The 27,294-nt window shown below is 35.5% G+C and overlaps 1 protein-coding gene across 1 annotated transcript in view; it reads left to right on the forward strand.

Annotated features, from left to right (window-relative positions):
• The window catches only part of LOC149078779 (uncharacterized), a 46,605-nt gene extending 35,697 nt beyond the window's left edge, over positions 1-10,908 (forward strand). The window contains exon 3 of the mRNA XM_089240886.1: positions 8,266-10,908. Within this exon, the coding sequence (XP_089097012.1) occupies positions 8,266-9,167 (902 nt within the window). The 3' untranslated portion in view covers positions 9,168-10,908. The remainder of the gene's footprint in view (positions 1-8,265) is intronic.
• The last annotated feature ends 16,386 nt before the right edge of the window (positions 10,909-27,294 follow it).

Genomic DNA, 27,294 nt, shown 5'->3' on the forward strand with positions numbered 1-27,294 from the left:
TTTCAGCGTTTCTTTTCACCATTCTATAATAATGGAGGTGCGGGGGGGGGGGGTACTCCCTTCACATACTTAGCAGTGTTTACGTATTTGATTACTTACTCGCGAAGAACATAGCACCAGATCTCATCACGTAAGCCTCCTATGGACACGAGACTCATATGTCATTAATATTTTGGCCTATTCGTTAAGATGGTCCGGGTTATGTAGGCAGCTGTGCTGGATTCTGAAAGTACTAGTCTCATTCCTTCTCACCACACTTCACTTGGAAACTATTTTTTTCAGATCTTTCTGTGTACTCCCTTAATCACCAGTCGTGGCTACCCTTAATCACCAGTCGTGGCTACCCTTGCACATGATTTTCGCCTGTGCTTTCCCCCCACCCCCCGGGACTCCAAGACAACTCTGGTTTTGAAAACAATTAATTTATAGGACCCGAGAAACCCAGGAAAATGTAAATTCTATAAAAATATAGGAGGGGGAGAGAGAGCCTTTTTTTTTCTCACTTGAACAGCGTCTAGGATGATGGATGACGGTATTCAAAACTAATTTTTTAATTGGAAGTAACCTCTTCTGAAGTACATAGAAATCTGCCAGGGTACCGCAAAATTTAAAAAATTCTAATCTCGTTTCCAAGAATGCCTAAAAACGTAAAAATGTTCAAGAATTTCCGGTGTAAAGATTCAACCAAAGGGAGAATAAAACGTTTCATGCAGCAGCTCGTACACAAATACAAACAAACGCAACTCCCGCGTCTCTAGCACGTCGAAAGAATCAGTAATTATTGTTTGTGCATTTTCTATCTTAATATTTTAATGACCATTATCATTATTATTGCGATAATTATAATAATAAGCTTGAAACCTCTCGCTTCTGTTTAAAAGGGGGAAGGATATACAAAAGAAAAAAAAAACTGCTCTAGTAATTTCTATTCACTGCCAGGGGTTGCGCGAGACGTGTTACGCCGCTGCATCGGAATGCGTTCGCTCCATTGTATGTTGTGCCAATGAAAACCAATGCTTTAATTAGAGTGGAATGCGTTTGTTCGTCGAAAATGTAAAGAGGGAGGGCGCCCTCTTATTTATTTTGACCTTCGAGGGATGGTTGAGAAGACGCATTCCTACCACGAATGAACTATAACGACAATTAACAAACATCATTAATAATTACGTTCGGGGTCACACTGAATAACTTTGGTGTCCGGATGTCAATGAAATGCATGAACACCGACCGACACTCTCCCTCTCGCACGATGGATATCGACATGTTATAACTTAGATGTCCTCGGGGTTAGATAAGGAAACGCGAAGCCATTTAATGCCATCTCCATGCCCTCGAGTTCTTTTTTATCCCCACTGAATACTTACTTGACCATCGTGTATCGTGACGGATGGACACGTTAATTTTTTGGAGCAGAAGGTGACGGACACTGACTCGTTTCAGTAGCTCCAAATCTGGTATACGAAGCATTTAAAGAATTTCACCTTCCTCGAGCATTCGTGTTATGGTTATTCATGACATAATATTTCTTTTTAATGCTGTGAAATCTCGATAGAAACTATATTCAGTGGACCAATGAAAAAATATTGTGGAGGGGTTATCGTTATATCGAGATCGAGAGGTTTCCTCATCATTACGCAACACGAGAACGACACCCTTTGGAGGACTGAGGCTTCTTAATTAATAATTTCAGGGCTCCTCAACTCCCGTTTTATATATTTTATGGGGAGAGGAATCGGCGCATCCATAGATTCATATATTGTTTCAGAATGTATAGGAATGTTGAGAAATATCCACTTAAAAAAAAATGAAAGAAAAGATTCTAGAATTGATGAAAGAAAAAATTCTATAACTGAGAAAATTCAGAATTAATGAAAAAAAATCCATATTAGTGGTAATTTATAATTCATGCAAGAAAAATCCCAGAATTGATGAAAACAAAAATTCAGAATTGATTCAGAATTGAAAGAAAAGATTCCAGAACTTATGAAAGAAAAGATTCCAGAACTTATGAAAGAAAAGATTCCAGAACTTATGAAAGAAAAGATTCCAGAATTGATGAAAATTTTCAAAATTCCAGAGTTGGCAAAAAATTTATGATCAATAAATGAAGAAATAAAATTGCCCTACAAAGGAGTTTATCATACTACACATTTTGTGTAATATACAGAAATTAACCGTAGTATATTATCCATTCATATCAAGGGCCTGCAACCTTTCCGACATTGTGGGCCGAATTGAAACTTCACGAAGCCAGTGGGCCAGCAGCTTATACTGAGATATTTAGAATCGTGAAATGGAACCCAGATTTATACAAGGGCAGTAAATCCTGCCATGTGCAGTAAAATATCGAGAGAAGGATCGAAAACATGTAATTTTCTAATGCGGATCATATGCCGCTGCGTTTTATATGTATAATTTTTTTTTTACTGTGAACCTGCTGGAAAAAGGAATAAATAAACACATAGATGTGAAGGAAAAAAGACATTTTTACTTTAATCTTTAACCACCAGAAATCATTAAACCCCCGTATTTTTTAAGCAAAACCCGTAAGTGGTATAGGGAAAAGTCCACTGAGAAATCGGCTTTACAAAATATCTGGGATTGTTATTGCTAAAATAAAAGACTTTTAAAAAGGCGAAATATCTCGTCAATGCTGCTGAGAGTGTTGAAAAAACTGGACAAAGAACCGAATCCTCAAGATTTCATTATTTATGAATGAAGTTTCGCATACGGATGGAAACGCTACTGTGGACTAAACGATGATATTTTTTGCCGAGTAGGAAAATATGCATATATGAGTATACACAGAAAATTATGATACCTAATAATAACCCATACTTTTCTAACCTTATGGTAGTGTCTTATTATGTACATCCGTTTCCTGTGTGAAAGGATGCCGAAACAGGAAACTATAACAAGCACAGACCACTTAAAATTTTTCCTTTGACTAGAAAAATCCGACTTGTGTTTCTTTTTTCGGGGAGGACATGCATCGGTTGTACCTTTAATGACACAGCTCCTCACGAGAACTCTAATTGAAGGAATGGCTTACATAGCCACAGTACATATCGAATTTCTCGGTGGCGAGGGGGCTCTAAAAGAGATTTTATTTTTAACATGAACCAAAATATACTGCACACAACTCCTATACTCTTTCCCATTCGATGCGACTAGGTGATGTTCAGTTTTGTCGGTGCGTACGAAAATTCTCACTCGGAGTGTTAAATTGGCGTTTCATTTGCGTAGAACTTGGTTTAAATTTTTTTTAAATTAGTTTTTATTCAAATTTTGGTATGAAATTCATATTGCTAAAATGAAAGACTTTTAAAAAGGCGATATATCTCGTCAGTGCCGCCGAGAGGGTTGAAGAACCAAATTTTCAAGATTTTATTATTTCTGAATGAAATTTCACATCGGGATGGAAATACTACATGGCGATGTTTTTTGCCTAGTAGGAAAATATTAGAATTTTTTTGGAAATTAAAAGGCTTAATGAGTGGCGCTATTTTTTGAAATTTGTTCACAAAGAAATTTAATTTTTTTATGGCTTTTCAAAAATGAGATTTTTGGAAACTTTATTCTGATTTTTGATCTTGAACTTTTTCTTTTCATGACCATGAACAGAAATAAATTTTTTAAAAATAAAAAAAATATTTTTTTCTCAAATTGCTTTTGTCACATGAATGCCATGATACATGAGGTTTCCCAATATCATAAACACTATTTATTTTAATTAAATCAAGTTAATTCATTTATATTAATTAAAAGTTTATTGATTGTAAATGTAGATTAATTACAAAGAAAAACATGCTAAATTGATATCCAATTCTTTTAAACTTCTCAAATATGTTATTTAAGTAACCAGTTATCATATGTAAAAAAAGTGGGCAATTCGGTCATGAATTTGAGAAGCTGTCAAGAATGGGTTAAGAACATACGAAGGTGCATGGAGAAAACCTCTCATTTGTTAGCCCTGGGGTTCTTTACCTGAGAGGAGGGGGCTGCTTGGAGAGAGATTTCAAGGGCCCGTGAGCATTGATGAGAAAATGAGAAAACAATGAATTATACCATACATGCTCAACCCATAGCAGGCGGCCTCAAACATAATTTTGTAAAAATGCGGCACATTACAACGTCACTTAAGTCAGTGATGGCAAACTACGGCCCGTGGTCCAGGTGTGGCTCAATTAATGGTTCTATCCGGCCGGCCGCAGATTTTAAAATAATATCATGGAAATGTTTTATAATAAATAGGGGTTGTTTAATAATTATATTGGAACGCCAATTTTTAATTTTTTTGGCGATATCCTAAAAAAATCTGCGCATTGCTGACTTAAGTCACCCGCGATGCATTTCCAGATACTTACTTCAGTGAACCGGGGCACATTCTTACTTTAATTAAGTAGTCCTTGTCACATTTGCATATCACTTAAATGGCCGCGACACTTTACATATTCCCAGTGCACTGGGAATCCAAAATTATAAATTTAGTGATTTTTGTTGAGCCGGTAAAAAGTTTAAAGCGAATTTGGATTTTATAGGCGATATAATATTGACGGCATGTAAGATGTATTATTTTCAATGTGCGGTGTGTTCTTCAAATTTTTTACATCTGTGACCAGGAGGAAATGGGAGAAATAATTCGAGAACCGGAAAAAAATAAATAAATATATAGTAGAAATAATTAAAATGTGTAGGAGAAATAATTAATAAGTAGGAGGGTAGAATAAGGTAAATTGAAAAATGGAAGAAATAATTTGTTGACCGGGAAAAAATAAAAATAAAATAAATAGAAGAAATAATATTTTCGGGCTTGCGAAAATTGAATAAATAGAATAAATAATAAATAAGTAGAAGAAAAAATTTGTGAGCCCGCAAAAAATTTGAAAAATGTGGGAAAGTAATTTCAGGTTTGGCAAAAAGTAAATAAATGAAGCCAGTAATAAATGGAAGAAACAATTTACAGATCGGTAAAAAATGAATAGGTTAAACAATTTGTGGGCTAGCAAAAAATTAATAAGTGAGAGAAATAACATGCGCATAGGCAAAAAAAATATAAAATAGGAGAAGTAATTTGAGTACGTACTAGCAAAAAAGATAAATATGAGAAATAATTCATTCGCCTGCTGACGGCTGAGATAAAAATAAAAAGGAATGCATAGAGACGGTATGATATTTGAATAAATCTAAAATTATATAGCGGCTCTATGAATTGGTCAAAATGTTTTGCGGACTGGCAGAAAATTCTCACGGACGGGCACCGGTCCGTGGACCAGCGGACTTGTAGAACACTGCGGTAGAGGTAAAAGGAACAGTTTCCAAGCCAAGAAAAAATATGTAACCACACGTATCCTTTCACAAACCTATACTTTATGAAGGACCAAGGAGATCAGGTCAAACTTACAGGTCATTCCTCGTCGAAAATGCACGGAAAAAAAAAAGTGCAATTATACAAAAGCCTAATGTAATAATGAAGTCAGAGAACATTATTAAGGTCACAAGGAACCATTGATTTTTTTTTTTTTTTACCTGTAATCAGATCAGAGCTTGAGAAGATACGTAAGAATAATGAAAAGTAGTAGTAATAATAATGATGATGAATAAGAGGAAGACCAGTTGCGATGGACAGTGAGAAGGGCGTAAAAATATGGGGTGATGGAGCCGGTTTAAAGGTAGCAAGGGAGCAAAAAAAAAAGTAAAAAGACAAAAAAATAATCACAAATAAAAATGAAGAACTGTTTAGTACATCTTCTGTGAAACGGCATTCCCTCCTAATTGAGGAGTACGTGCCCTGTCGAAGGTCGCCTCAATATGGCTAGAGGAACGTACAGCGTACCACAAGAAATGACCTTTTTTTTGACTCATCATATACTATTTACTAGCAGTATAAAAACAAAAATGGGAGAGAGAGAGAGAACATCTTTTCTTTAACGTCATTTCCACAAGAAGAACGCATATATATATATATATATATATATACTACCTGGATATTTTTCGCCCCATTATTTGGTCCACTTCATCATCATCTTGCCATGAATCGCAAAACAATTCGGAAGCCAAGAAGGAGGCGGTACCAAACCCTAACGAAAACTGATAGTCAGTTATATGGCATGGGTATATTATTCGCACTTTGTGTTTCCTTTTTCCTCTCCGGACGTGGTTCGAATTCCTCCACGAACACATTCCTTTCAAAATAGGACGTTTCGCAAGTTTTCATTTATTTATTTTTTTTCTACAATTATTGCGTGACATTTCCCGAGATTTTTGTTTTTTTCTTTTTAAACGACGGAACTAAAGAAATGTATACATGCATATGTGTTCGGGGTATATACGTACAAGGAGAAATCTTTTCTGAAAGAGAGTTCAAGAAAAATGAGAAAAATTAACTGTACATTTATGGAGAAGATACTTGAGAGAACAGGTTGTATACATGCATTCTTATGGGAATAACGCTAAAGAAAATATGTTCCCATTTATATACAGTGTGTCGGCCTCGCTCAAACGCATATCAGCGGTTAAATCACATAATACCCGAATAAACGGAATATTCGAATTATGAGGGGGAAACAATTCAATTGCCGTTTCACACCGTCAGTATAATTTGTGAAATGGCTTGTATAGTTTGTAGTATCTAAAACTGAAAAAAAATTAGAGGGTTCCTTTGCTGCCATTGTGTAACTATTCTCTTGAAACAGAAAAATTTCCATAGTTTTGGAAAATCTTTGTCGATTTCCTCTGCTTTGATTTGTGCCTAATCATAGCGCCATTGATTAATATACATTTATTTATTTTTATTTATCTATTTATTTATTTTTTATTTATTTTTTTATTTTTTTGCTTTTTCAGCATGAAACTATTGTAATACAGATTGGTCGACAGTGTGTAAATTAGATTTTTCTCTTCCGTTTTTATGATCATGCTTTGAAATTTCATCCAAATTTTTCTTAATTCTCAGCACCTAAGCTTGAGAAATGCTCACACTCCATACTTTTTTGGGAATTTCAATTTCAGAGGTTTTATAATTGCACCCAAAACTTTCAATTTGTAGCAGAAACTCAAATTTAGTCTTTTCACTAGCTTTCTTTCACGTAATTTATATTATATATAAATTAAATTAAATATTACATATATGCATAGTGGTTAACATAAATATATTTACATTTGTCGTTTGATTTGGAAAATTGTGGGGAAAAGTTTTTTTTTTAATTATTCCATATTAAACCACCGGGGAGTCTAACATTGTCTCCATGGGAGGAATTTCAGTTCCAGAGGATTTAATCCGTATAAAAGTGGGATATCCGTGTTTATCTGTTACCCGATCAAGTGGGTCTGACTGCATTTATTTTCTCGGATTATGAGGTCTTTAGTCGCTCTCAACAGAATCTTCCTCTCACAGTTCCAGTTCAGGATTTCCCTTTAACTGACATAGAAAAAATCACTAAACCCCTTCTATTAAGTGTCTTATCTTTTTTTGTGAAGTAGGCGTTCTTCGCGCCTTTTATAAAAAAACAACTTTTATATAACTTTTCACAACTTTTTATAAAAGTGAAAATCAAAGTTTTTCTGTAGAAAATAGAAGGCTTTTAAGTAGGCGAAGTAACTCATCAATGTCAGTGAGAGGTTTATGCATTTATCCAGTGTGACTTTGAGGATAATATGGACTCGACGTGATTACTGTTACTAAACCGTGCATACATCTCGTATACATTCCTCTGCATAGTTTCTAATGAATCGATACGTGTCATAAGGATAGTCCACTTGTGAGGAATGTAAGGGGACCAGAGTTCGATTCCCGCAAGAGACAGTTGACGTTTAAGACCAGTGGTTGTCTGTGTTTCTTTCGTCTCTCTTCACCAACGTGTAGCTTTATAGTGACCCTATTATCTGCAGAAGTTGATTTTTCATTCCCTCCTTTCTACACTCCTGTTAATTATTTTTCCCCCATACATGTAATGTATCTTTCCACTATATACATGTAAGAGCGAAAAAGAATACGTAGGGTGAGAGTGAAAAGAGGACTAAAAAAGAAACTGTTATATATTAGACTTTTTTAATTTAAATTTGTTTCTTTCCCCCTCTTCCTTTTTCTAACGTGCAATCAGGTTAGGACAAGGTTACTAGATTTACCGCCGATTCATCAAACAGAATTAATCTAAATTTCTTGCCAAAACCTTGTACGTGAAGTGGTTAAAAAAAAATTAACAAGATATGATAGAAACGAATAGATGATATGTATCACGAAGCTTATTTTTCTATATGTTACAGGAACGAAAAGCTCGGACACCTCGAAAACGACAACGACTAACGAAATCGAGGAGACGACACGTGAAGGGGAAGCTATCGATGACCAAGGTACTCAGGGATCCTGCCCAGCCCCAACCACTGCCAAAGACACTTCGGCGATGAGATCTTTGGCTTCGGCAAAGTGCAGGTTCACAGAAGTCGCCAGATGCATGATAGAGATTATAGAAGACATCCAGCTGAAGAAGATGCAGTCTGACTCCGTCGTCAAACCTACCAAAGAAGCTACTACGCAACTGTGCCAACGGACTCATAGTCACTCCGACGATAAAAACAAATCCGAACTCGAAGCAGCGACGACGACGACAACGACGTACAGAGGAGCGACAAACAATTCGAAAGAACGAAGCGGTCGATTCGCAGAAAGCAACTGCCCGTACACGTCGGCCGCCGACTACCACGTCTACGAAGAAATCGCGTACGATTTCGTCAAGAACAAAAAAGGTGGAAGTGATCCAGGTAGTTGTTGTGCCGTCGAAATTCCACCTCCTCTGCCAGCTAGGCCGACGTGTATGTTCCACCACCACAAGATGGATGACTATCATCAACAGCAGCAGCAACAATGCAGCAGTAGCAGCAGCAGGTCGAGCAGCCTGTCAGACTCTTCCCTCGCCAGTCAGCCTTCGGACAGTACAGAAAACAGCAGCAATAACGCTATCATCAAGAGAGGCAGGTGTCTAAGGAAATTCCGCGAGGACAGGTCGGTCAGAAACAGGCCGAAGCAGAGAAGTAATCTGTATTCGTTGTTTTCTGACCAGAGAGAAAGGCGTAATATATCTCGGTCGCTCGAGAGGGAATGGCGTGTCTCAGGCCGCGAAGAGCCTGATGACGAATACGGGTTCAGGAAAACATTCCCTTCGATTTAGACTCTGTATGTATTTGCTTGCCGAATCACAACAAATTATTTCAGGAAGAAGCCCTACGTTCTTCTGAACGGATTACCATCGAATCAAAGCTTTCGGGAAATGTGACAGATTCTAAAAGAGAAGGTTCCATACATGATTATAATAAAGTAGAAAGTTTAAGACAGGGAATGCAACATACCCTCTGGCTGATTGGCCAAATGCGTTCTGTCAAGGGGTTCCATCCGGCCCTAGAAAGTTGCTCCAGTAGAAAAGTATCTATGAACACAATACGCTAAATACCTGGACTCAGGGCCGTAATTAGGATTTTTGCTGCCGGGCCAAACATGATTTTGCCGCCGCCTCCCCCCCACAACTTTTAAATTCGACAATTTTATGGCTGTTTTCTTTGTAAAATTTCCGCCCCCCCCTAAATTTTGCCACCCGGGGCAGTCACCTTTGCCCCTCCTCCCTAGTTACGGCCCTGCTTTGAATGACCATATTTGTTTCATAAAAATACGTGATATCGGCAGAAAAGTTTACAAGGCATGTAAAGTTGTCAATTACAGCCAAAAAAAAATTTCGAGCGTGAGACAAGTAAAGTTGACACTTAGAGCCAAAACAATTTTCGTCAAAGACAAGTAAAGTTGCCAATTATCGTAAAATTGCTAAAAAATTGCCAATTGTTGAAAATGATGGGTGCTGCAAGTGAAAATGTAATAGACCGTACGTGTTTGAGAAATATGGGAGATGGATTCGTTTTTATATGATTTAAATTAATTATGAGATAATTTTAGAGTCATGATTTATGAGTCATGAAAATAATCTTAATTCTTAATTTATAAAATTAAACTTGTTGAAAATGGGGCGGTGGGGGGGGGGGAAAGAAACGGGACGTTTTATTAAGAAGAAGTGGGGTGGTCAAAATTACTGGTATATCCCGTAAAACACGAGCCATTTGGCTATTCTGTATCAAGTTTATGGGCACAGCGAGCGATAGAAACACCGCATTTTTGACCCGCGAACTGAAAAGATTGTGCACCCCTGGTTTAAGAGATATGGATACAGGGTATATCAAATGAATTGAGTTGATATTTATACAGAAATTTTCCGACACAGTTTTCACGGCCATTTTGACGCATGTCATGATCGACTGTTTTGCCATATTGGAAGAAGTCTTGTTCGTACTACTGCATTAATATAGTGACAGCTAGAATCACCTGGAATTGATTAGAATAGAATCAGGTGCCAGATAAATTTGAGGAGAAACAAAACAAATTCTAGGAGCCGAATCCATACTTAGATGACGTTACATGCCCACTTGAATCATTGGATAAATTGCTGTGCGCAAGAAACAGCAAATCCTCACTCCAGTCTGAGATCACTTTTTTAACCTCCTATGGCTCATCCGCATATAAACGTATCGAATTTTTTTGCATTTTCATTTATTCTCAAATAACTTCCTTTCATAATTAATTAATTCATGAATTGATTATTTTTAATTAATTATTTCTTTTATTGAATCTGAAAATTTCCCTATAATTCTGAAATTACGTTTTCGTTAATTTTAAATTTTTATAATTATGAAATTATTTCTTTCAAAAATTCTTAATTTTTTCATGAATTATTACTCTCAACAATTCTGAAATTACTCTCAATAGTTCTGAAATTATTTCTTTCAGTAATTCTGTAGTTAATTTTTCATTAATTATAGATTTCCGTCAATTATGAAATAATTACTTTTTCCAATAAATATGAAATAATTACTTTTTCCAATAAATATGAAATAATTACTTTTTCCAATAAATATGAAATAATTACTTTTTCCAATAAATATGAAATAATTACTTTTTCCAATAAATATGAAATAATTACTTTTTCCAATAAATATGAAATAATTACTTTTTCCAATAAATATGAAATAATTACTTTTTCCAATAAATATGAAATTATTTCTTTCATTAAGGCGTTTTTCAGCATTTCTGTAAATTCTGTAATTATGTTTACCTTTTGGATGCCGAATTCGGTCTTTCGAAATTTGTAACCTATATGAAAGCATCGGCCTCAAAAACTGTTTTGCCTCCGTGCCCTGGAATTCATTATGACGGCCCATGCGCGACATTACCATTGAATTTGGAAAGCAACTCACAGTTTTAAATACAGCAGTACAGATTCCACCGACGCCGCAGTGGTGGTCGGCTGAAGTTGGTTTTCTGGGGTTCCCAACTTCGAGGCGCGAATGCGAACGATCTCCCCGTTAAAAAGTCTCACCGGAGAGAGCAACAGGCCTACAACGTTACAACTATTCATTCATTACACTTCACTCACTAAGAGTTGAGAAAAAACCCGTAGTTTAAAAAATTCATTGCAGATGGCAGCACATAACAAACATTACATAGAAACAAACTTCATGGGAGGTTCGCTATGCATACACACACACACATTCCAACATGTGCCAATTCGTTAGAAGTTCCGCAGAGGAATATGGACGAGGTGCATGTCTGGTTTAGTAGTACAGATTTCAATGGCCAGAGCTCTTAAACGATTTTTTTTCTAATTTAATCGTTTTTCTATGCAATGTAGCCATTTTCTGGAAATGGTTGGCTGGCCACTGCAAAAAGTTCGGAGAACCATGGATTGAAGAACCCTGCTCTACTTGCATAAATGATTACCGTATTTTTAATCAGTACTCTGGAAATATAGCCGAATATATAAGCTTCATGTACGTTTACCCAATCAAATGTTATGTTTAAGAAAACAAGTTTATAAAATTCTTATGTAAATGTTATCTTTGTATTTAATTATCGAGTGCATGAAAACAACCCATCAAATAGTTTTTCTTATTTGAAAATCAAGGGCAGGGTTTCGTCCCAGTGGTTATCAGCCGATAGAATTATTTCAAACTGCTGAGACCAGCAGATCCGTTTCCATAAGCACTGCTGACGTTTCTAAGTTGGCATATGCTGAGTCAGCATTGTTAGAAACGTTATCTCAGGACGTGGTAAACTAAATGATTCTTATCTAAAATAAAAAATAAAAATCTTTATCGAATATAAACCCATTAATTTAGTCTCGCGGTAGTCATTAATTAAATCGTGAGCCTGATGATCGAAGATCCGGAACGAATTCCCAAAAACATACTCTTCCTTCAACTAATATTTGAATGAATGATAGCACATGCAACTTACGAGAATTTCGGAATTCGTCGTCAATTGAAAAAAAAATAAAACCACCGAGTTATATTTTCTTCTTAACGATTCCTCAACCCTAGTTGTCAGCATCATCAGGTGTCCAACAGTAATGCGAACTCCCCTCCACCTGTGTGATGATGATGCCAACCATTACCGTTGAGCCAGTTGATGGAAAAAATTGACTCGGTCCGGCGACAGCCCTCTCGAGAAACTTCTCTTCCAATGTTTGACTATGAGTAATTTTCTTACAGTATAGCCTCACCTTATCTGACATAAAATGGACGAAATTCATTTCGAATACGACTGGATATCCCCGTAGAGCAGGGGTTCTTAACCTGGGTTACAACAAAAATTTAGGTCGCAGGAGCTTCCGAGATATGCCGTTCAAATCCACTGACAGCCAGGGATCTATGGGTCACGATCCAAACTTGATTCGCAGGGGCTTCCTAGATGAGCTGTACAAATTCACTTACAGTAGCAGGTGTAAAGGCACTCATTGCGTCATTGGTTTAACTAAATATGGAAAAACATTCAGTCCTATGGGCCGTCAAATTGATCTTGTTATTCATTTTGGGTCGCAACTAAAAAAGTTAAGAACACCTGTATAGAGCATGCCCCCCCCCAAAGGGGGGGGGGAATGACAGGGCCTCCAGTCAAGCCGGAACGATTCTTTTCATTTTTTATTTTTTTATTTTTTTTTTGTACTTTTGCTCTATAAGTTCACTATAGACGGGAACGGGGATCCGTGAAAAATCTGGTCAAAGGGACCCGCCAATGATCCCATCTTAGGGGCCCCACTGAAAGATGTGGGATCCATGCCATAGAGTGCTAAAATAAGACAAGATACGTAATAAAGGAGTAAACACACTGAAGAAATTAACACAACTTTACATACATCTAACAACATCAGTTAATGAATTTTTTGCATTATTTCTTTTTTCACTGACCATACGTATACCCCTAAAGTGAACATTACAAATGAAAATATTTTTGTTGTTTTTAATATATGAATTTTTTAGTGAATATCGATTACTTTCGATCCAATTGACAAAACCAGAAATCTGTTCGTAATGATTGATACCCGTAGATATAGAAGAATTAAAATGAAAGAAAAGTGTTTGTGTTAGAACGGGCCATATAAAATAAAGAGACGGAAAATTTAAGTACATCTACAGAATTTCTTACAGAAAATTCAGATAGCATGTGCTCACTGGAAAGATAGAAACGCTTTGAAAAAAATTATGAAAAGCTCCAAGAAGACTAAAATATAACATATGCGTCTTTTCGAAAGGAAAGGTAAAGACACGATATTGAATAGCTTTCAATACAGCGTTTCATCGACACTCGCGTCTATGAACACTTGTCACGTCAGCAATGTTATAGGACAAGTAGAGTGTTTAGCGTAACGTAGGTGCACAATTTCTTGCCCATGCGAGATAATATGGTCCGTAAAGCAATGTTTAACGAAACATTTATTTTGAAATACGATAACAGGACGTAAAGTACGTAAATTCATTCGTCAATTATGCATAAAACTATGCAAATTCAAAAAAGTTCGTTTAAATTGATTTCATTATTGTTTTTTTATCCATATTTGCTACTTGACTAACTAATTTAGCGTGTGTTTTTATGTTAAAAGCAATCGAATATGAAAGTAATTAAGTAAGAAGAAAATTGTCCCGCAAGTTCGATAGTTGCGCACCCATAATCTATAGCAGCGTTTCTCAATCTTCCTGGACTCGAGAACAAATGAAATATCTGAAATAGTTTAACGTACTCACGTCTAACTCATAGATTCCCAAAGTTTTAGTTTGTTTGGAATCTTCGAAGGTTACGAGAGGTCCTGGAACCAAAAAAGAACATGGATATTTCTACAATGTAGATATTTTTATTAAACCGCCAAGAGAGAGAGAGAGAGAGAGAAATTGCGGTTGTATAAAATTTAACTTTGATACTGTGGGATTCAAAAAAATAAAAAAAATCCCACGGAACCCCAAAGTTCTTCGGGAAGTATATGAATTTGAAATTCTATGCTCTAAGTCAGTGTTCTTTAACTTATTTTACTCCTGCGGAACGGTGAAAACAATAAAACAATCTCGGCGGACCGATGGAAATGAGAGGAAACAATTTGCAGACAGGCAAAAAATAAATAAATAAGAAAAATAATTTGGAGGCCTTCTAATAATAAGTGAATATGAAAAATAATTTGCGGACACAAGCAAAAGATAAATAAATAGGAGAAACAGTTTAGGACAGGCAAATGATAAATAAAGGAAGATGAATAATTTGAGGACCAGCAAAATAGATAAATGAATAAGAATAATTTGATTACCGGCAAACATAAATAAAGATGAGGAATAATTTGCGGACCATCCAAAAGATAAGTAAATGGGAGGAATAAGTTGTGGACCGGCTGATAATAAGTGAATAGGAAAAATAATTTGCGGACCAGCAAACGATAAATAGAAGGAACAATTTAGGACAGGTAAAAGATAAATATAGGGTGAGGAGTAATTTTTGAGGAACGGCGCGAGATAAATAAATAGGAGGAAACTTGGACCGCCAAAAAATAAGCAAATACGAAAAATAATTTGCGGATCACCAAAAATAAATAGGATATATGAATGGGAAGAATAATGTCTCTCTTTCTTTTGAGGACTACCATAAGATAAATACTGTAAATATGAGAATGGTTCGGACTGGCAAAATGATAAGTAAATAGAAAAAAAAATAATTTGTGAACCCGTAAATATATAAATGAGTGGAATAATTTGTGGACTGACAAAAAGATAAATAGCAGGAATTATCTGCTGACTGGTTATAAACTGATTATACTGGTTATAAGATAAATAGGAGGAACAAAAAGCGGACTCATTGGGCAAAACATTTTGCAGACCGATGGTTGAAGAATACTGCTCCAACGAGTATGAGAATATGTGAGTGTAATCTTTTATTTTGAACATATGTGAATGTTCCTAATATTTGCGACAAAAAATCCTTTCATTTGATTTCATTTCAGTCAGGATTAAGCTTTCCAGTCTGCCGGCGGACCATAGGTTGAGAAACGCTGTTATATAGCTTCTGCGATTTTCATTAGTTGGATCATTTTTGTGGTAATTGAAAGGCGGTCTCAATGTGCCGTCGGAACCAAGGATTCCGAAACAGTGTGACGAAATATTTTGTTGCAGAGATAAAATCAACGGGATCGGGATTTCGTGTTCTGGTTTGGTAGAGATAAAATCAAATTAAACAATGTGATAAGTATGCGATGTATATTCAGCGTGTCACAGCAATTCAGGGGTTCTATTGAACAACCTTAAGATCGGGCAGGGATGCCGCTAGATATCCCAAAGGGTGCCGTTGGTATAGAATGTATGGCAATCCTTTGCATAGATTTCTACGTGCGTTTTCGAAAGCATCGAATTACCTCATTTGTTTCCCCCCCTCAGAGATATAATTACAAATACACAAAGAAAATCCTTCATGTATTAATTAATACGAAAATTTTTATTGTCCTTTGAATATATAATATGAACTCTCGTAACTAATATGTTATATACATCAGGAAATTATATGTATCAAATGATGACTATTTAATAATATTCCAAGAATTACTTCTACGATACACACAATATGTATTTTATCCAAAATTACATTTATGGACGTTAAAAAAATGTGATTTAAACTCGTGGAAAATTTTATAAACGCTACTTATATGTATTGTATATACTTATTGGAATGCCCCTTTATATACCTCTACGTGATGTACACGATGTACATATAAACACGATAAGAATTGTAAATATAGTTTTCTTTTTACCTCGAGCCTAATACATGTATTTACTCTTTAGATGTAGGTGTTATATTCCGAGAGAAAAACAAACATTTTTCATAATTTTTTTTTTCGTATATAGTATATAAATGTATTTAGTCTAGAGGTCATCGTAAAAAGTTATTGATACCGGTTGGTAATGACCGACACATGATAGATTTTTTTTTGTAAATTGAACCTAAATTGATTTCTTTTTCTCCCACCCGTAAAGGAAATAATAAGTTCCGTGAGTGTTATAAGCGAGTAAATGCGTTATATTCGAGTATATATTTTTTTATTTTTTTTGTATGCGCTTTGTTCATATATTATCTGCGAAAAAATAAATTTCTTTTATCCGAATGGCTCTATATTCATTATTATTGTTGCTGTGTTATATTTATCGTTGATATGTAGTATTAAAATACAGGGTGTCCGAAAAATTCGTAAATAGTTCAAAAATTCATAAAACTTGTAGGAATTGGTATATTTGAATGCGGTTTGTGGAAAAAGTTATTCTAATGAATGGGAATTTTTTTTTCTTTTTTGTATAGAAAAAAAATTAATAGACGTTTTGTCGATAAAGGGGGCTGTATGCTAGTCCGGCAGGAAGGATTGGTCCTGAACCTTTCTACAATCTCTTCTTCGTCCGAAACATTCGTAAAGCTTCGGATGCGATTCGTGACTGAGGTAAAACCACTTCATCAATAGTGAAGACATCACGATGAGAATCAAAATAAAATAAGCGCCAGTAACAGGAAAATTCAGAAATAAGCTATTAATATTATCCTGCATTTTATGGAGCTATGATTTGCATATTTCCGGTGAATTACTTTAGCATAGCGCCTTCTATCGACAAAAGCTGATGAATTTCAACCTGTATCAGGAAAAATTTATTTTCGTGAGAATAACTTTTCAAGGAGACTACATATATCAATTCAATTGATCTCTATAAATTTTTGAACTATTTACGAATTTATTTGACACCCTGGATTTTAGAAGAGACATACTGTTAAGGTACAAAAATATTATATATAAGGTGTTCGATATTTTGTATAACAAGCACCAAGCTGAAATAATTTGCAAGAATTTCGTGTTCAAGTCTGGACGTATATGATAATGTGGGATTAAGTTTGTTCAATGATGCTCTCTTGAGAGTTAATGTACTTCAATTAACTACTGCCCTTCAATGCCCTCTTTTAAAGATTTCTTTTTTTTCAACTGGCTGTGAGTTCGTAATACAATTGATAAAGCCAATAGAAGTAGGCACGGGTCTGATTAGAGAAATCCGTAAGGTTCGATTTGCCCGCCCCCACAGTAACATGGAGAAAAAAAAAAGTGTAACTCTCCTAATATTCCTACTTTACTTAAAGAAATATCGTAATTATATAAAATGACAAGAAACTAAAAACTTGACCCCGAAGTATCGATACTAGGACAATTTGCACTTTTAGAAATAGTTGAAATGCAAAAAGCAAAACAAGTAGGGCAATGCGATCACAAACCTACCCCCTCCCCCAACCCTTCAAATGAAATCGCCTTTACAACTTCTAAGAGCGGCTGGCGCACCAAGCACATTTTTACTGAAATATAAAGGGTTAGCACAAACATGTATAAAACGGTTTTAGTGATTCATATTTTTCGAAATTTATTATTAATTCATACAGTCGGACCCGCTTATAACGAAGTTAGAAAAAAAACAGCGAAACTATTCGTTATACGCAAACTTCGTCATATCCATACTGGCTTGAAAAATGAAGAGTTGAATCAGAATAAAACATTTCACATGCACGACACTCATTTTTCAGTAGTCTGAATATTCTTAAAAATGAGTAGATTAAAATAAAGTAGTTTCACAAAGATTAAAAAATATATAATTAAAATCTTACGTAAGTAATAAATAAAAATATTTGTCAATCATTGTTTTTTTTCCTCGATGTTTTTATGGACTTTGAAATTTTTGCGTTTTAGTCATTTTTGCAAAGCCGATTTTTTTTTTTGATACTTCACTTTTTTCTTCGCATTTTTATCTTCCAACCACAATTTCTCTTTATCCATTGCCACAATTTTTGAAGTAATGAGTAGCGTTTTGCCCATGTACATTTTAAAAATCATTTGCACACGATGAAACCATTACAACCAACGTCCGAATCTGGCTTTAGAATAGTAAATGTGGTGTGAAAGTTCGATTCTTGGGAACAAATAACCTCAATCCTTTTTCCTTCGACTTTTTCTCAAAATTCTTTTTCCTGGCTTTTTTTTTAAAATTCAAATCAATTTTCTTCAATTTTGAAAAAATATGTGAATAGAACATTCTGTATCAAACTAGCAGTAATACCTTCTCACTGCCCGGATTTTCTTCTTTGGGAGCTTTTAAAAAGGTGACAAAACATTGTTTGGGCATTTGCCCAACTTCGAACTTTTCAAGTAACCTATCGTTCAAATTGGGGGTCTGTTTGGTACACATACAAAATATGGCAAAGATTGTTATGAAATTGATGAGGATAATCTCATCATGTTTTGATGATTTTTACACACACACACACCCGCACTTTTTTTCATGTCAGTTGGTTGATTTGTTATTAATTTTATATTTATTCTTGGTTTGATGTTAATTCTTTGGAGATGCGGTCTTTTCGTGACGTCATTTTGTACTCGATAGGATAATAGAATTCGAAGCAATCCCTGAACAATATAAGTTGCTAAAAAAGAAACCAAATTTCCGTAGTTTCCCACGATTCGCCGTAGTTCCGTATTTTTATTAGGAATTAAGATAGGAATTTCTTACAACATAATATCAGAAAAACTTTCGATTCCATTATCACGAATCCATGATGATTGAAGATGATAATAATAACTGAATCGATCAAAGAGGAAACAATTTATCCTCTTTACAGTATGTAATAATCTGTTTTAAAACTACGTACATATCAAAAAAAAAAAAAAATCACGTCATCTTCAAATACAATTTAAAAGGAAAGTGTATTTATTGTTGCTGGTGATATGGGTCACGGGGGTGTTGTTGCTGCTGCTGTTGCTTTATAGTGGCAGTAACTACTGTTTGTGGGTCCACCCTTCTAAACTGTAATTGCCGTTGAAAAACGATAGAAAAGAAAAAGGCACGAACAAGGGCCCCCGCCGAGGTTGGCTCCTGCAACAGATCCGGCATCCATTATAAATGTATAACCGAGTACGGTAGCACAATACCAGTTATTGTTGTGTTCAGTGGTTAGATTTTTTTAGCTGATACCTTTTTTACCTTATTAATCTTTTTTTCTTTCGTGTTGAAGGTGGGCTTATATATGTATAAGGTGCACCCTCACTTGTGTTACTTGGTGCGGACCGACCCTCCTTCCACCGAGTCACGTTTTCTTTGCTTGGAACAGGTTGATGATATATGGCTGAAGATCTTCAGCAAAACGTGTAGTCATTTTTTTCATTATTATTTCGGGAGGTAGCAATTTGTAATGACTGGTGTTTTTTTTTAGTTCTTCCGGTGTTTAGAAAAATATTTAGAAGTACATCCGGTACAAATAACTAATGATTTTTTTTCTTGTTATGTTGTTAGAAGAATTATCCTTTACTTACAAAGATGGTAACGACTCATTTCTAGGAATTCCGACACATCTGACGTATACTGTACTACCTGGAAGGGAAAAACATTGCCCTAAAAGAATGCTTGAAATACCACGAAATTTAAAACAAAGATTTAAACGTGTTTTGATCATGCGATATTTATTTTGAAATCTCACGCGCTGAATATACAAGGTGGTGGTGGTACACTCGGAATTATTGCGAGCAATAACAAGTCGAGCGTATGAGCAAGACTGCTATAGTACTATTGGGCATACACGGGACTTGTTCCGTGATTTGTTATCGCTCTTGGTAGATTCCAATGGACGACCAGCTAAGACAGAAGAAACTTCGTATTAACTGACATTTCACTGTGTCCGATTATTTTATAAGTGAGCCCCACTTATCAAAATAATCAAGTATTTTGTAAGTTATTGAGAAATTGCTTTTTCGGATTAAAAACAAGACGATAGAAAGTGATAAAATGTGAGCAAAATTGATGTTTGTAAATTGAGCTGGGACAAAATTTCTTTAATAAAAAAAATAAAATAAAATTATGTTAACCGATACAGTTATCTACCTCAAATTTCTCTATAATTGAACTTAATTGTAATAAATTTCAGTAGAATAATAGTAATAGTAAAAATAATTTAGTGTAGAAAATAATATACAGTTTTACACCAAATTTATCCAAAAGAACAGACAAGTTGCTAGCAAATGCATCAGTTCAGAAATTGGTGTTTCTAATTAACAGCAGATGACGCTAGCAATTTTTTTTGTATCCCATTGATCGAAACCGAAAAGGGTTTAAGCTGGGAGAGTCCATTGTGTATGCATTTGGGGGTTACAGGCAGTGCCGTCATAACAGCACCATGGGCCCTCGGGTAAAGTAACGTTCTAGGGCCCCTAGCATAAAGTACCTCCTTATACATTTCTATTCTTTCTATCGAAAATCATAGCACCAAATCTCATTATCACTAGGCCCCTTATGCAGTCGAGATCTCCGGTAGGGCCTATGTAATAAGACGGTGCCGGGTACAGGTCTGTCCCGCAAGGGTAAAAGGCTTATATCCCGGGAGGGACAGAGCCTGGGTCGTGACTGGTCTGTCGGGTACAGGTCTGTCAATAAGAGACATATACGGTACACTATACACACGTATGCGGAATTTCCTTTCGTTGTGGTACTTCGCTCGCTGGATTAGTCGAAAAAGTTTAAAAAATAATTTTCTTTTTCCTATTATTTTCAAAGGAATACTGTACGAATAAGCAAAAAGTTAATGTTCTGCCAATTTTATTTCTCCAAGCGATTGAAAATGTGATTTTGAAATTCATTTGTTTCCTCTTTAAATATGATTGCAATAGTTTTTTTATAACAGCAAGTGGGGATATAATTATCTTTTACCGGACGAATTCCGATTTAGATTGATTTTTATAATTTTTTCCCTTTATTTCAGCTTTTGATCCTTCAGTTTTAGACAATCGAAAAATTCATGAAAGAAAATTTCCCTGCATGTTAGTATGACTTGCTCATGTCCATAGAAACACAATTAAAATTAAAAACAAAAAAAATTAAATTTTATTCTTCCTTAAAAATACGTGATTTAAATTATATATATTTTAATGTGCTGAAATTATTATTATTATTATTGTTATTACTTTGCTTTGTAAATTAAGTTTGGAATCTCACACGTTCAGGGGAAAAAAACCAAATGCTGTTATGGACAAAATTTATTATTTTTTTTTCTGATTAATAAAGCCGATATGTTCCGAATTGGGAACATTGGCTGTTAAAAGGTCACATTGAATTTCATTATATTTTGTATGTCTGTTGGGGATGGGGGGGGGGGGGAGGGGTAATTTTTTTTTTTTAAATGGAGCCAGTTGTGCGATATTCGCATTGCCACGACGTTTTGACTCGGCTTCTTGAAAGTCGTTTGAACGGGGTGTAGCCTACTATATGTTTGGAAGAAAATCTGGGATCAAACCCCATTGCAAGATGTGTATTTGCCACAAAATTTACTTAGTGGTTCGGGGTTGCAGTTCATAAAATTAACGGACATAAAATTGTGTGTGCGTGCAAGAAAATACTTTACCCAAGTACACCGATCGTAAAAGACAGTATAGCACACAGTGTCTCTCTCTCTCTCTCTCCATTTAAGAACATTTTCTGATATTATTGATGATAGAACGACTTCTCCTGCACTGTTAAAAACATGTGTAAAGCAATACATAAAGGAATCGTTTGTAACTAAATTATTGTTCAGAGAGTGGGTGGCCTACCTTTGGTACTGGTATGCGTTATTTCATAGCCCACGGATACAAGTACTTTGCAGTGCAACTTTGAATAGGACTCGCTCTCACCTCTCATTCAGACATATATTTCAAACAAAGAACATACTCTGGTGGGTACTATTCAAAAGAGTCACTATGGGAGGTCTGTTTGGTATGAGTGCTTTTTTCTGTCGCCCCTTTCTTTCCGCACCTGAAGGGGCAGATCACTTCGGTGGTCCCTTGAATGAAAGAAATGTTGATGAGTTATAGGCATTTGCACTGCTATTTCCATTCACAAAGTTCTTAGCATGTATAATGAAAGAAACAGACATGTTCTCACTTGTTTCCCATATTTTGGATCACCTGAAGCTACGGTTTCTCGGCCGTGGGACAAAAAAAAATCACAAGTTTCAAATCATGAATGCTCTAAAATGAGCAATTTTTGCACATGATTAATGTTCGTTTGAACTCAGGAAATCTAGCTTTCATGGCATTATACAGAAATTTATAATACTGAAAAAAAAATTGATATTTTTCCGTGAAAAAATTTAAATATCGAAAGCAAATGTGTGTGTGTATATGCCTTTTATATAGTATTTTAACCAATTTCTGCTAATTTAAATGCTTTTATAGGGTGGTAATTCCAAATTTCTCGGGAAGGTAATTTTTGTGCCCCCCCCCCCCCGAAGCCTTTATGCTCTCACCCAAGGTCAATCCGGTTCACGGACAGCCACTGATCACGCCACTGACCAAAGGGCAGTGGCGCAAACAGAGCAGATGTTTCTGTAGGCCCGTGCAATCCATGCTGCCGCACGGGGTGCCTATATGGTCCCCACAAGGGTGGGGAGGCTGACAGGGCTCAACCACGGAATGACTCAGCATTTTTTTTTTGCACACTATAAATTCACTATAGAGAGGCCCGTTAAAAATGTGTCCTGGAGTTTGACAAAGATCGCTCACTGGAGGCGGTGGGCGCCGAATCTGGTTTTTAAAAATAATTGCGGAAAAGTTTGAAAAAAAAAAATTGTCTTTAAAGTTCAGATTATAAATTGGACCGAAAAAAATTTAAGACATGTCTGTATATTTAGAGGGTGGATATCTACGGCATCCCCCCATCAGGTTTTTTCAGGTGAGATTTATACGCCAAAAGGGCATCGGAAAGATGTTGTGCACTGATGAAAACTTACTCTCGGGCCGTCCCAGCCAAGAGGCATGGCTTTGAGAAGGGCTTCCAGTCCAAGAATTTAGTGTGAAAGGGCATAAACAAAAATTTAGGTGAGATCTCTGAGCACCTAGAAAAGAGTCTCTTTTTGTAAGAACATGATATTGGGTTCGTGGTTATCTCAGTGTTTCACCAAGCGTTCTTCTGGGAAGTTCAAATTGAAGCACATTGTTTAAGTAAATTAATATAATAATATAAAAATTTGTAATTTTGATACCTTTTTCGTAACTTTTTTCAGTGTATAAATTAATCCTTAAATGCTTAGCTTTGCATGTATGCAAAGTGGTTTTTTAAACGTTCATTACTGCAGTCAGTTTGAAGATAAAAATTCAGAATAGCTTTCGCACATATTGCAAGGTCATATTCTTTCCATTTTATGTTTCGAATTTGCTGGTTTCAATTAACAAAAATTTTTATTTTTGCAGGGCATGTGTGGCAGTGATTTCGCTAATTTGTTAAAGCGTTTGTTTACATTTCTTTTCTTTATCTTGAAGTTTGCTATCCAAATTTTTTTCTTACTATAGTTTGAATCGCAAAAAAGGTAGTTTCGTATTTGGAAAGCAATATGGATTATTTCAATACATTAATTTTATGTGCGATTTTTGAGGTTTGGCACGTCTTCAATTAGGCTATGTATAAGCAGTGCAATTCGAAATAGATTTTTTGAATGATTTTTCTGGCTTTAAATACGTGCCATTCATTATAAAAAATAATAAAAGCTTCAAAAGCAATTGAGCATTTAAAAAATTAATCCGTAAGTTTTAAGTTCGCATAAAAATTACGAACTCAGAAACAAAGAAAAATTTATAACTTGGTTTTTATTTTTATAGACTTTATACTAAAAAACTTTCATCAAAAATTTTTCTTAAGAAACATCATCTCCGAATTTACACTGCATCTGTATCAATTTACACCCCTGTAACATAAACGTCTTGAATTCATTCTCATTCTTTTCGTAAAAACTCTCAAAATATTCATAATTGATAAAACATACAAAAAAAATTTCTTTTCAAAATATTTAGCAACAAATCAATAGCAGAAAAAGAAATCTTCAACACGGAATAATTCCATTCGAAAAATTTATTTAAACCCGATCTTTTTCAAATCAATTTCACTAATACAGTCAAAAAACTAACAAATCATCCATCACACACACGTCATTCTCGCATCTACACTCATTATCGAAAATTAATCATGTTTGTCAGTATAAAACCTCCTTAATCGAAGCTAATAATCACACTACTAGACGTCAATAATCGTTGTTATCCATCAAGATTTTACATTTCGATTCCAAACGAAGATAATGTCAATAAAAATAAACGTACGTACGTACGTACGTACAACATAGAAAACGAGAAGCAAAAGAACGTTAGGATAGGTCAACCAACTCTTCTCCAGATATTTAGCCCCATGTTTACAGAATCCAATAGTTGTTTAATGAGACGAAATATTGCATTAATAAGGGTTAGAAGTAAAAGAGAGGAAAACTAAAACCAGGTAGATATAGACATAGGAAAAAGACCCAAACCGGAAGGAGACTGGTGTCTACCAGAACCGGGAGGAACTTCAAATACTAAAACAGTCTTTTCTTGCAGTAAAAGAAAAAGGGCCACCATCGGAAGAACGCTAAGAATGTGCACACAAAACTACTACTACCACTACTACTACTACGTCCACCAGCAGCAAAAAGCAGTAAGTACTGTATATCCGTGGTCTGCATCTAGTCCATTTTTCAACTACACGGCAAACCTCTAATCAACATTTTCTTCAAACCTCCTCACGCTACGATGATGATAACGCTTTCCTTATGATATATACGTGTAAGAACCTCTCTCTGTAGTTGAGAGAGGGTAGAGGGACAGCAATTAAGGAACCTCCGGGGGGGACAAGCAATGAAGACAAGATTAGGTGGGACCCCTCCTTCTTCCCCCCCCCCCGGGTCGCTTATTATTATTATTATTAATAACCCCGGGCTAGATTTTTGGTTGTTTTTTGTCATTGCGCGTGCATCACCCGTAAAAAAAGACTCTTGCTAAGGTAGGTAGCAAAAAAAAAAAAAAAGCGCTAATGTTCCATTTTTAAGACCATTAAAAGCATGATCTTTTCTTGAGTGATGAGCCTCCAAGATGAATATTATAGCTTGACTTTTTTTTCCTTTTTCAAGATTACTTCGTTTTTTATGATAGTGAACACGTGATTTTTTTAGTGCCGTTGTGTGAGAGATCACTCACTCTCAACTTTTTACTGAACCCTCGATTTCATATACAGGTATACCTCGGTTTACGCGATTTCACTATAACGTGATTTTGAAAAGTTAATTTTAGAAATTGCGACCCGCAAAATTTGGTCTGTAGATGAAAATGAGCACGCAAATTAGAGGTATGACGTAATTAAAATGACAAAATTCATTTTATTCCTTTATGTAGATAAGACAAATAAAAAGAAAAACCCCGCTCAAATCTATCGCACTAGATCTCACTAACGAGCATCTTTTGGTAACACGTCGACAATACCATCAGAATTGCAATCAAGAAAACGATTCTAATGAATTGTTATATTTGTGAGGGATATGCAGAATTCTCTGGAATTGCTCCTAATGTTTCTATAAAAAGATGAAGAATACTTATTGTAAGCTGAATCTCGCTGTTTTCATTAAAAAGAAAATGATCAGCCTCTCCCTATCCAGGCTCTTCAAGGAACAAAACATCCACACTCACACTAGAATCAATCAGAAGTAACGAACACAGAAGTAAAACGTAATAATTAAATTTATTCACATAGCTAAAATTGTTGGATTGTATTAAAAATTTTAATAATTAATTCGTTGGAAAAACAATCATTTTGCAGATGGAAGTTTGGGTTAATTTTAGAGTAGCTATAGTGGTTGAGTGGTCATATTGACTGACCCGCATCGCGAGAACCCGGCTTTTAACCCCCACTGTTGCCACAGTGGTCGGCTGAAGTTGGTTTTCAGTGGGTTTTCAACTTCAAGGTAAGAATGCCAGCCGATCTTCACATTGAAAAGTCTCGCAACAGAGAGCCACAGACTTTTTCAACGATAACTATTCACTCATTGCGCTTCACTCATAGTTAGAAAAATTGATGGCAGACGGCAGCACTGTAACAAGCGTTACACAGAATCAGACCACGTTTTAGATTCACAACACATACGTGTACATTTTACAGCCTGGCCCAGGTCTTCTTCGACCATCTCTCTTCATTGAAACAGAGCGGCGGGACATGATCAGGTTAAGAGGAGGTGGTTTAATTCCTGTCATCCTTGTGATGAAACCCCCTATCCCTATCTGAACCATGTTAAATTCAACTCAATTTGCGCGATTATTTCATGAAACCAATTAATTGCGTAAAGCGAGGTACACCTTTATAGTGAAAAACCTCGATATAACAATACTCTGCAGATAAAAACAATGTTCTAGAGGGGCTATCTTAATATCAGGAGGTTGCATTATATCATCACGTGCCACCAAATTTATGCTGCTGTTGGCATCTCTTCTCGATTGCCATTGTTAGTGGCATCACCATAAAATGCATTTATAAGTATACACATATTTGATGTGAACTTTGTGGTCTCCGCCGGATCTGATGACTTTTCTTTCCGAATTCACCTCAGTATAATATCCAGCAAATATCTGTTTCCTTGATATCTTGGGCTGAGAAAGAAAAGCCGTCTACTCTTTATAAGTATTTATTCGCAGCAAAAACTCTTGATCGAAAAAAAAAAAATTGATCAGTTTATGAATAAAAGTTTCAATTGTTACAATTTGTAAAAAAATGGCTCATTGCGTAATATTTTTGCTTACTACACAAAAAATAGCTTCATTGACACTTGCGGAGGGTAAAGAATGCAAAATGCTTGATACCGGTACTAGTGAACATATGCGGAGAAACAAAAACTACGGAGAGACCGATTGATACACGTGGCGGGATATATGCGGAAGGAAGAGGATTTTCTTCTCTCTAAGGAAAAAACAAACGAAGACTCGAAGTGAAATAATTCCACACGAAGAGACAGTTCTAGTTTATAAAAATGAAATCCATCATATAATAATGATAAGTGAAGGCAAA

Source organism: Pholcus phalangioides, unplaced genomic scaffold (assembly GCF_987345545.1).
Source record: "Pholcus phalangioides strain wild (caught in Gottingen) unplaced genomic scaffold, Ppha-v1.0 ptg000013l_1, whole genome shotgun sequence".
NCBI classification, from domain to species: domain Eukaryota; kingdom Metazoa; phylum Arthropoda; class Arachnida; order Araneae; family Pholcidae; genus Pholcus; species Pholcus phalangioides.